Source organism: Carassius gibelio, chromosome A13 (assembly GCF_023724105.1).
Source record: "Carassius gibelio isolate Cgi1373 ecotype wild population from Czech Republic chromosome A13, carGib1.2-hapl.c, whole genome shotgun sequence".
Taxonomy (NCBI): domain Eukaryota; kingdom Metazoa; phylum Chordata; class Actinopteri; order Cypriniformes; family Cyprinidae; genus Carassius; species Carassius gibelio.
In genome coordinates this window covers 7296961-7309879 of record NC_068383.1, presented here as the reverse complement: position 1 = coordinate 7309879, position 12919 = coordinate 7296961, and the positions used below count along the sequence as shown (strand labels likewise).

At 35.8% G+C, this 12919-nt stretch overlaps 1 protein-coding gene across 1 annotated transcript in view; it reads right to left on the bottom strand.

Annotated features, from left to right (window-relative positions):
- Nucleotides 1-12919, bottom strand: part of LOC128025995 (protein eyes shut homolog) — a 171545-nt gene that overhangs the window by 42949 nt on the left and 115677 nt on the right. Inside the window, exon 35 of the mRNA XM_052612653.1 lies at nt 4900-5067. Coding sequence (XP_052468613.1) covers nt 4900-5067 — 168 coding nt within the window. The remainder of the gene's footprint in view (nt 1-4899; nt 5068-12919) is intronic.

The following is a 12919-nucleotide window of genomic DNA, read 5'->3' as shown; positions in this document are numbered from 1 at the left end:
TCCGATTTTTTCCCCTAAGCGATGACACAAAGTTTCATAAAAAAAAAAAAAAAAAAAAAAAAAAAAGTTAAAAAACAGTAATTAAATAAGAAGAAGAAGAAAAAAAAAAAAGCAAACAAAAAGCACAAATAGATGCAATAGAATAAAGAGAGCTATGAAACTAAGTTTTTATTCAGGTTAGAAATACTACAGGAATTAAAGTAATCAAATGTAAATTTTTATCAAAGGTAATTTCTGTAGTCTTCATTGTAAAAATTAAATACAAATTAGTATTTAAGTCAGATTCCGATCCTTGGTTGATCGGTCGGTGCATCTCTAATGATAATGTGTCTAAAATGTAAGTTCCTAAAGATTCCTTTATATTATGTTCCTTAATCTGACCTTTCAGAATTATGTATTTTTTTATTTATTTTTTTATGAATAATTCATTTAATTGTTTTCTCCCCAATTTTATATCAGCCAACAATAAGTGGTGAGAACAAATCATGAGAATTTCAGGAAATATAAGTGAATTGTTTTAGATACATAAGCAGCTCATGGTTAAAGTGTATCTACAGCAGCACAAGGTATCCCAACTAAATAAATAACCCCTTATTTTATTCCCGCTTGAGCTCCAGTAGTCACACAATAATACTGTGGAGCTTCCTGTTTACTGTGGCAACAACCCCAGTGATTGCAGATGCACTTGGCACCTACTGCATCAACTACAGTTGTAGTTCTTCGTCTTTTTTATGTTAAGGGGATGGTGTGTAAGGAAATGACAAATTACTCCTTTTTGTCCCAATGGCCCTGTTACCCTGTACTGGGTCTAACGATGCATGCATTCTCTTGTCAGTACCTGTCACCTGTTATATTCACAATCCCTCTTGTCGGCTGATGACTGAAGCCCAGCGGGAGTCTCACATTGTGCTCGTGGGAAGGTTTTGTTTGGAAGAGAGCGAACAGATCAGATGCAGGTGTAACTCTGAGCAGTTTTCTGCATTCTGATGCATGTCCTCTGATCAGCTTCCTTTGATCTCTAGAGTTCTACCTTTTCTTACATTCAGACAAGAGAGCTTCGACTGGGCTGGGTTATGATCCAGCAGTGGAAAAACATTTGAACCCAAGAGGCTAATAACTTAATAAGCCAAATAAAATTTTATTAAAGAAATCATTGATTTGTTATTACATCATTATTCAGATACCAGTGGTGGTTTGCTTCTTAGAGAGACTTTGACCACACTGTAATACAATGACATTTAAATCAGGAAATAAACAGGTTTTATGAAAAGGTTAGAAATGTTAAAAACATTATTTATTATTTCACTAGTCAAATAAGAAATTGTGACTCGGAGTATGCATATTTGTAATGTAATGTAACACATAATTAACAATTTTGTATTCAAATTAGAAATTAGCAAAATACAAACATTTTTACTAGTTGTCTCAGACTATTGGACCCCGATGTAAGAACTGAAATTATCTGGATAAAACTGACATTGATCAAAAGTCCATTTGCCACAGAAAAATAAATAAGTTACTAATCACATTGACGCCGGCTTGGGAGAGCATTCTAATTAAATCAGTCAGTTTCCCTCCTCTAAAATTGATGAATGTGTCACAAGCCGAATGAGAGAATGAACCCAAATGCTTGCTCCCTGTCTTTTTTTTACATGGCTAATCTATAAAAGGAATTTCACGAGGACTCTGACAGGTTGAGGCATGAGATAAACACTGTCACATTGGCCATGTCAGGTGAGCTGCATATGCACGGCTAATCTGACAGGGTGGAAGTAAAATGAATTTTCTAACTTGACATCAAGAGCAATCTCATTCAAAGATGACAGTCCATCCAGCGCCTCTGCCTTTGGTGCCAACAATTTATAGACAGGACTCATTTCCTTATCAGGTTATTTAAATGTCAGGTAATTGCCAAAACCGCTACTACTGATGTAATATGGATTGCATTTTAGTCATCTGAAATAAGCTTAAAATTTAGAATAATGTCGACTGCAAATATGACAGTAAAACGATGATTGATAAAGCACTTCCCACTCAAACGCTGACAATATTTCAGACCTCTAGTGAGTCATCATGAGCACAATATTCAGACGAACACAATTATACCACAACAGATATAATAAGTAGAACCACCAGATAAGCCCCGCCCACAATTAGTGACATCACATGCATTTGCAGAGGTGATAAAAACTATCGCTGATGACTCATTTTATTCAATTTATAGAGAAAAAGCATAATGCAAACTCTTTTTTTTAACCACAAATACTGATATTTTTATGGCAATTCTATTAGAATTTTGTATTAAAAACTGAGAAATGCAAAATTCTAATGTCTCAAACATGTGGATTAAAAGTTCATCCAGTCACAGAAAAATAAATGAGTGTTAATGTAAAAAGAAGAGGAAATATTCCAGGGTATTATTCATATAATAATTTATGAGTTTGAGCATGCAATCTTTTTTGTCAAATCCAATCGAATAAATATTATAGAATTATAGTATTTACTATGTAGTGTGGGTAGGGCCGATCTTGTGGTTCATTCTACTAGTACAACACATAGTATTATTAGAAACCACCCACAGTTAGTTACATCACATACATTTGCATGGGGAGGGTAAAAAAAAATATATAACTTTTCACATGTTCTGCTAAAATATTGTTAAAAAAATACTGCTTGATTTCTGCTGTTTAAAAAAAAAAAAGTAAAGTTAATTCTCAAACTGACAAGCTCTAATCTCGATGACTGACTTAATTTGACTTGCTGAAGTAAGGGTGCACAGAATTTTTTTAGCAATCCGCCTGGAAAACATTTTTGTGTTACAAGGTACCAGATTAATGACATATGGTTAATATGTATAGAAAATTATTTCGTCAATCAGATGATTACAATCCTGAACTCTCAAGCAACAGAGATTTGTCAGCAAGGCAACGTTTAATAGAATAAAACGAACCGTTTTTAATATATTCTTGTTTTCCAATAATGAAACTACTTAGCATTTTAATACATTATAATTAATGTTAATCTAATTCACTCTTTTACAGGTAAAACCCCCCAAATACTCATTCACTTGGAAGTCGATCTAGCCAAGGAACCATATTTGTTTAGGACAAAGTAATTGAAGAGCATCATCCAGCAGGGTTTGCCAATTAGCTAATGGGATCAGCCATCATAACTTTAAATTAAGCCCACAGCACATATCCCATCATGATGTGATTGATTTCACCTAGAGACATTTGCTATGTCATTAACATGTCCTGAGAGAGGACTTCATTACTGGATAAAGAGGTACAGTCAACGGTCCGGCATTTTAATTTAGCACTGACACTTACAGTTATTTTCACAGTCTCATAACTCAGTTTGTGTAATCCTCAGTGAGCGAAGCTGGGAAGCCAATTATTCATTAACACCCACTGACAGAGTGTGAGTTATTAAGTCAAACTTTCTGCATCGTTTGGATGTGATTGCTATTCAATAGACACATGCGAACAGCAAATATATCATGAACGTCATGTAAAAATTAATGACTTGTGTCTCAAATCAAATTGACAATATTATTTTACATTTGCGGTGTGTATTTATATACAGCTGTTCACCCTAGTCTTGGAGCAAGCAACGAGCAGGTAGCCATAGAAACATATAATTTATGACAAATATTTCACTGGTTTGAAATTAGCACAGATAATAAAACCTGTGTGCAAGTTTTCAGCTAGAAGTGTTTGAAGACCAAATAAGGTTTCCATGGTAAATTGTATCTGATATATTTCTGGAGCAAAATGAAAAAGGAAAGCCTAAAAAAATATGGATACCTCTCATCTACAAGAATATAAAGGAAAAAATGCATTAACCAGACAATCTTTTTTTAAATCACAAATACTGATATGTAAGTGACATAACACTTTGAACATTTGGCTACTGAAAAGCAGTTTTCAAATGGCTTTTCCCTTTAAAACATCCAGTGTTTACATCCATGAGTTATACTTAAAATATACACTACCGTTCAAAAGTTTTTTTTTTTTTTTTTTGTAAGAAATTAAACATTTAGACTGTGAAGATGCATTAAACTTTGTCAGTAAAGTGACAGTAAATACATTTATAATGCTACAAAAAAATTATATTACAAATCAATGCTGGTCTCTTGAACTTTTTGGACAAAAATATTAAGCAGCTGACCGCTTTTAACTTTTATAATAATAATACCAGAATATGAGATACCAGCATATTAGAATGATTTCTAACGGATCATGTGACACCGAAGATTGGAGTAATGGTGCTTTGCATCACATTAATAAATTACATGTTAAAATATATTAAAACAGAACATTTTTAATTTTACAAGTATTTGACAATATTTACTGTATTTCTGATCAAATAAATGCAGCCTTGGTGAGAATTAGAGACTTTCAAAAAAAAAAAAAAAAACTTAAACCCACTTAAATTTTTTAACAGTGGTGTAGTATATGATGAAAAATTTGTGATTTACATTCTCACAAAAATTATATTTTGCAAGAATTCTAAACAATTGAATGGCCATTAATCGAGAAAGGTACTTTTTGCTCCATACTTTTTGCTTATATATTTACAACCAATGTAGTAAAGCTGCAGGGGTTAACGGGCTGGCCAAACCTCAACCCCGTTTATACACAGATGTTATTAGGGGAAGAGGATTTTCTCAGACTGCATTTTAATAGACAAGATTTTGTATGCGTCCCTGTGTGCAAGGTGAGTCATCTATGTTTTGGTCAATTTCCCAGAAAAGAAAGTCAATTTTAAATATGTACATATCCTAAAAATGTATTTGAGCATATGGATGAGCCCAAAGATACTGTTCCAGACAAGCACTAAAAGCCACAATACTCAGTTTTTAAGAGATGTATACTTCCAGTGGCCTCAGATACTCACAGTAGAGAATAGTACCATGAGGTGTCTTGCTCTTCATTGTCAAATACATGGTCCTCCTGTCCTCAGAGGAATGGCTTGGAAAGTGAGTGTCTGACTGAAACAGGGATGTCAGAGATGGCAACTCCAAGAAAGAGGTACCATCGAATTGAGGAAAAAAGACTGTGGTATCTGAAAAAAAAGAGAAAAATAACAATTTTGTTAGTAAAAGGTAGAGCTGGCAATTCAGTTAAAAATACAAACTTTGCACCATTTTGTCCTTAATAGTTAGGCATGTGGTATGACATGCAAAACTTTCTTCACAAGAAAAAAAAACTGAAGTCATTGCATTTGGAAACAAAGTTGAAGTTCTCAAAGTGAATGCATTCCTTGACTCTTCAAACAACCAAAAATCAAGTCAGGACTCTTGGTGTGATTCTGAAGACAGACCTTAGTTTCAGTAGTCATGTCAAAGCAGTAACTAAATCAGCATACTATCATTTAAAAAACATTGCAAGAATTAGATGTTTTGTTTCCAGTCAAGACTTGGAGAAATTGTACCCTTGGGACTATTGTAATGGGCTCCTCACCGGCCTTCCCAAAAAGACCATTAGACAGCTGCAGCTCATCCAGAACGCTGCTGCCAGGATTCTGACTAGAACCAGAAAATCTGAGCATATCACACCAGTCCTCAGGTCCTTTCACTGGCTTCCAGTTACATTTAGGATTGATTTTAACGTACTTTTACTTGTCTATAAGTCACTCAATGACCTAGGACCAAAATACATAGCAGATATACTCACTGAATATAAACCGAATATAAACAGACCACTCAGATAAGTCGGATCGAGTCAGTTAGAAATACCAAGGGTTCACACAAAACAAGGGGAATCTGCTTTCATATATTATGCCGCCTGCAGTTGGAACCAGCTTCCAGAAGAGATCAGATGTGCTAAAACACTAGTCACATTTAAATCTAGACTCAAAACTCATCTGTTTAGCTGTGCATTTATTGTTTTATTAACACAATGTGATGTCCAAAACTGATTACACTATATTTTATGTATGGCACTGTATTTTATGTAAAATCTTTTTCTATTTTGAAACTGTCTTGTAATATAAAAAAACTTCACAATCATGGGAAGAAGGAGGCAGGAACCGGCGAACATTTAAATGAAAACTTTAATAACCAAATAAACACAAAACAGCGTGACAGCCCCTCACAGACGACTGCTGCGCACAAACAAAACCAAAACACAAAATAAAGCCCAGGCCTGGTCCTCTCTCGTTCTTCACCATCGTTGCTCCTCTTTTGTATCCTTCCGTTTTTATATCTCCTCTGTGGGACTCGAGACCGGTGAGTGGAGCAGGTGTCGCTCATTTCCAATCACTCCACCGGCTTCACTCCATTCACACAGCTCTTGGCCCTGCCCCACTTCTATTAACACGTCTTAAATTACATTTTTAAATAGTTTTTAAATGGCTTGTTTTATTTTTGTGATTATTTTTTTTACTTTCTTTTATGTAAAGCACTTTGAATTAGAGTTGTTCCGATTCCGATACTAGTATCGGAAATAACACCGATACCACAACAAATTCTGGCATCGGCATCGGTGAGTACATGAACCCATATACCGATCCGATACCATTTTCTTAAACAAGACCTAATTATGACCGCTAGCTTTGCCTAACCACTGCACGGTTCTTCTTTGCTGCTCAGAATGCATTGCAAACACAGGAAGTTGTGCTGTGTTGCCACAAGCAACCCATTTAGAGCAGTGAAGAAGAAATGAAAACTCGTTAGCAGCACTGAGCTAAATATGACTGGATCGCTTATCACGTTCTAAACTGCCAACAGACAGTGAAGCCACTTCTATATTATAGATCAGTGGTTAGCAGTATGTCCGCTGTTTAGCAGTATTTCATACTGGACTAACCAGACAGTAAAATGGCGACTAGGGATGCCACAAGTACTGGCACTTCACTACCAATTCGGTGCTGAAAATGTAAAAATGTGATGGTAACGGCATCTCTGTAGTACCGGTAGTAAGCAACAGACTCCCGAGTTACCCGCAGCTGCGTTCAGTCACTTCCGTGTTAGCGCAGGGCTCCAGACTTTAGCCAAATATATACTAGTGTCAGTGAATATTGAACTGCAAAATACTATTTAAATATTACTCCTGCAAATTCAACATCTCTGTGGGTGACGGGCGCAGATGCGCGGGAGCTCGCTGTTTTGTAGTCTCTGCCGTGTGTCACTATGTGAGGACACGAACGCATAAACCGTCACTTCATGAGAATTTACCGTTTCATTTGAGAAAACTGTCATTTCATAAACACAGACACTCAAAGATCTTCATGGCAACCCATCAAAATAAATGTTCGGTTTAACGTGAGTAAATTAAGCTACTGTTGTAGCCTACAGTAGATTTAGCTATGTCTCTAATAATAATACGTCTCTATTAATAATAATAATACCTCTCTATTAATAATAATAATTATGCCTAGACGGTTGCTTGTTTTTTACTTGTTTTGTTCTAAAGAGATTAACTGATTAATATATAATTTTTTATATTCCTAGACTTATTGCAGTTTTTTTATACAGTTATATTTTAAACCTAAAATACCTTTTATTAGTTTGCGGTGTTAGATTTTTGGCTGCATTTGAAGTTCTTTTTCACTTAAGAAAATAAATAATATTACTGTCAAATTCATGTCAGATAATAAAAATACTGTAATAAATACAGTAGTTCCCCATGTATTTGTTCATGTTTTATTAAGGGATCAGTCTGAAGCACACCATAAAATAATTCTAGCAATTTACACAGAGCTAATAGTACATACAGCTGTATATACAGATACACACCCAGGTATCGGATCAGTACTTGGTCTCGGCCGATACCCTGAGCCCAGGTATCGGAATCGGTATCGGGAAGAGAAAAAGGGTATCGGAACATCTCTACTTTGAATTACCAAATGTGCTATATAAATAAACTTGCCTTGCCTATGACAAATACATTTTATAGAAGTGCAAATATTTCCCGTAAGTGTCAACATTTTTGAATAATTAAGATTCAAATTACACACACACACACACACATATATATATATATATATATATATATATATATATATATATATATATATATATATATATACACGTACAATTAACAAATTGGTTTTAGACAATGTATAGCATTCACATTTTTAGTCATCTGATAATTAGTTATCAAATACTAAAATGCAGAAACCATAGTTTATTTGACTTTTGAACATTTACAAGTATAACCTCCAAGCTGAATGCACAGTCAAGAGCAGTAATGTCTGCCAGACTCTGATAAGTAGCCTACACGCAAGAGCAGGAGGATCCTGTCAGGACGTGTTGTGGAGCAATGTTATCTCCCACAGGGTGACAGACGGCAGTGACTTAAGGGGAAGAGGAAGGAGGGTGTTGTGTGCTATGGTCAGGACCTCTCAGCAGTAGTAATGATCTGTTAGCTTTTACACAGAAGGCAGTGTATGCAGCACGACACTGTCAAGGGATATGTGACAAGACTTCAACATAGCCCATCCACAGTGAACGTTTGTCAAGGTGTTGCTAGAACGGCAGTCTATATACCACACATTAAGGCTGATTCAGCAAGAGGCAGGATGCAGTTTTTAGGGAGGCCAGGAAAGGCAATTTACTGTACATGACTTCTGCAATGACATACTAAAACACATCCAGTTTGGGTTTTAACACTAGTAGAGACATTTTAAAGCCTTTTTTTAAAGCTGTCATTTTGAGTTATATGTATAAAACTGGAAAAAAGACCCCCCCTCTTCCCTAAAAATAAAGTAAAAAAAAAATAAATAAATAAAAATAAAAAACAGATCTTTCGATTTCCAAAAAAAGAAGAAATAGAAAATACAAATAAAATCAGTAAATTCTGTAATTTATTTTTACACTATTATTCATTTACAACACTATTTAGTATATTATATTATTTAGTATAAAATGTGTATCATATACACATCCATTGTTTTATATTTTCTTAACGATTTTATTTATTTAAACACGACACATTTACATGGTATTTTTTGGGTCTTATTTTTTTACAGAATAAACATAATTTGTGATTAATCTCATTTATAACCAATGAAGAATTAAGAACTGTAAAAGTGTCAGATTCAGTAAATGTATTAATCCAGTATAAAAATATTCATATTTATATATTTAGTACATACAATTATTGCATTTGAAATTTTTACAACTTAAATCTGCAAATGTTTTAAAAATCTATTTCATTTACATTTCATTCACCATTGAACTCGAACTCACAACCTCCCAATCGAAAGGTTGTGAGTTCGAGTCCCGGGCCGGCAGGAATTGTGGGTGGGGGGAGTGCATGAACAGTTCTCTCTCCACCTTCAATACCACGACTTAGGTGCCCTTGAGCAAGGCATTGAACCCCTAACTGCTCCCTGGGCGCCGCAGCGTAAATGGCTGCCCACTGCTCCGGGTGTGTGCTCACAGTGTGTGTGTGTGTGTGTGTGTGTGTGTGTGTGTGTGTGTGTGTGCACTGCTCTGTGTGTGTGCACTTTGGATGGGTTAAATGCAGAGCACAAATTCTGAGTATGGGTCACCATACTTGGCTGAATGTCACGTCACTCACTTCACTTCACATGAAAACATTTCATCATCATACAATACTTCCATGTACAAAGATTAAGATTTTACATAGGACTGCTAAAAATAAAAACATTATAAATGTGTAAAATAATATCTGGAAGGTTCACACTACTGTACACCGTAATGCTTGGAAACAGCAAAAATTCTACATTTTGTAGCTCTTATTTATTCAATGTATCAATTTCCAGTTTGGAAATCCCCGTTCTATATATATATATACACACACACACACACATACACACATATATATTAAGTATTTCTTTCTACATACAGTATGGTCTGGTCTGGTTGTCATTGCTGATGAAGAGCTTCAGATAATGATCCATTATGATCAGCATGATAAAGCGTTTGCGTCTAGCTGCTTGTTACAGATGCTGTTTAGGCAGAAGCTTGACTGCAAACCATTCATCTTGAAAATAATGACAGTAAGAGACAGAATATCCTCCCAAACATGCTATGAAACATTAATAAGTCTTTGATGACCTTTTGGTACTGTATTCATGTGACACTGTGCTGCTTTTGTTGTTATACCACAGAGACTCACATACTTTTATTTTAAAAAAATATCCTCTGTCTTGCTTAAATATGAGAATTGATAAATGCACTGTATATATACACGACACTGTAGCAGAATTTGCTATTTTCACTTTAGAAATGTGTCTATAATAAGATTTTCATGATGGACGACAAATCTGTTTAGTAGAACCAGAAGAATCTGTCACACTTGTGTACTAGGATTAATCTCGCCTGTTGCCCTAGAGAATATTACTGTTCCGCTCCTCGCATCAAGCACCAACAGTGAAAATAATTGTTGTGCCAAGTGGCAAACTCTAATTTGACTCAGACTAAAGGAAGAGAAGCTCTACTGTCAAATCCCTAGGCTTGTTATATAATTCTCATGGAAAAACTTTGTCAGCAAGTCAACAGCCCTCAGACTCCACCCTCTCCGGCACCCAGAAGGGCCTCCGACACCGAACAGAGTTGAGGCTCAGAAAGTGGCCAAGCAAATCAAGCCATTCCCAGCGCTCCAAGCTGATTGGACTGCAGTCAGACCGAAGGAGCCTTTCTAAAGTCTTCCTGATTCCTCTAACTCAGCAGAAAATAGTGCACACTCTCAGGGCTGCTGTTTAAGGGGGAGTTTTACGAGGCTGATAAACCATGAGATAAGCACAGATACTGTCTTGATGGATAGACAAAGGGAAAGAAAAGCAAACGACCAGCTGAAAGAGTAGACTGTGCCTTTTTCTTGGGCATTATAGATAGGGCTGTGTATCACCAGCAAAGTCACGATACGATACGTATCACGATACATAGGCCACGATACGATACGTATCACAATACAGGACTGCACTGAATTTTACCTCAGTAGAATTTAGTAAAACAGCTGTTTATGAAACACTGCATACTTTAGGGGCAGTGCTAACTATAAGCAGTTAACCTCTATAATTTGAAGGGCCTCCATAACTGTACCACAGTACAATATAGGTAATGGCATATGTTAGGTAATTCATACGTGCACAGCCTCTCTCTCATGTAAATAAACACTTAATGAATTAAAATGTTCTGAGAATAGAATGAAGTGGAGATCGCTAAACTGCAAGCTAACAGGTGTTTTCAGAAAACAGGTGTTTTTTTTTATAGTGGAAAGAGAACACGTGCACAGGGTTGCCATGTTGACAAAGATAAGTAACAAACTTAACATATATTTCCATATTGTGCAATATTTCAGGGATAACATTTCTTTTATATAAGGCAACCCTGGTTTTGTTCCTCTGTGGTCAGATTAAACCTTGTGGTAGCCTATATATTTTTTTAAGAAACCTTGGACTTTTCTATTCCATTTTAAATGGTGTTCTTGTTTTCAAATTAAGCACTGTCCCCTGCTGTGCACGTGCCAAAATATCGATACATGGCAAGCTTTTTGTACTGTCAAATCTCTGTGACGATACATCAACGTATCAATATTTTGAACACAGCCTTAATTATAGACAACTTCGATGCCATGACAGACAAAGTGGTGACAAAGACTAAGTGATTTACAATGTTTATCATGATTTATAATATTTGAAATTTTAAATAAAACAAAGTAGTAGTTTTACAAGAACATACTATTCTTTAAGTCTTCTATTTAAAAAAATTAACGTTCTTGACACTGTCGCCTTAACATTCCGTAATATTACTGATTTGATTCTGCAGCATCGACACTGTTATTGACCTGAACTGAATCAGCACAGAATGACTCATTGTGAATCATTGTCTTCAGTTCAGCTGCTAATTGCTGAATTGAACTTGTTTCATGATTAATGAACTTCACAGTTTTTGAACTGAATCAACACTGAACTGAATTGACCTGAATAATGACACTATTGCCTTCTGTAGAGCTGCTTTATAGCTAAATCGAATTTGTTCAATTGACGAATCTTGCAACACTGATACTTACTGACCTGAATTGAATCAACACTGAACAGACTGGAGCTGAATAATGAAACCACTGTCTTCGGTTAAGCTGCTTATAGCGGAACTGAACTTGGTTCATAACTGAACTTTATAGTTATTGAACCAAACTGAATCAACACTTAACTGACTGGAGCTGAATAATGACACCGTTGTCTTACTTAGATTTGCAACATATTTGATAAAGCTTGATGGAGTCTGTTATTTTCCTGTTTAATACTGTGAAGCTGCTTTGAAACAATTCAAAGTTCAATTCAATAAATTGGTTCTACACCATTCTCCCCCTCCAGTGTACACACATGTTGTGTGGTCATTGAAAAAAAAAAGTAAAACATCTGCACAACTTTACTTGGGGGCTCAGAAGAATTATTTAATAGTGTCTGCTTGATTACGTGATATTTCCCATGAGGGAACTACAAATGAGTCAGCCCTGAATATAGCAACCCCCTTGCTTTGCATTGTGCCCAGAGGGACAAATAACATTTCAGCGGATTACTTAATTATCTGCAAATTAGCACTTGGAGAAAAAATGGCGGAGGTGCCGAGAAAAGGGCATAAGAGCACAGAAGTGCTGAGTGAGTTACTGAGAGAGGTCACCGGCTCCCTTACTGCTTTTTATAGGACTGTTGGCTCATCATGGACAGTTCGTTTCATCAATAAATGCCCTAAAAAAGAAGCAGTCACTGCAAAAAGCCTGATCAAGGAACAGGTAAATGGATAAAGTAACGGACAGCTGTAAATGCTCTCCGAAACCCAGAGTGGACCATATGCACAGCACAGAGCTCTTTTCTTCTTTAGGGACTTGTAAGTCAAGATTATGCCCCAAAATAAGTTAGAAAGCAAGCTGAGCAGGGTAGTTTTCTTTTTTTTTTTTTACGGAGGACACCATCTCGTATATGTACTAATGCCCTGACATGA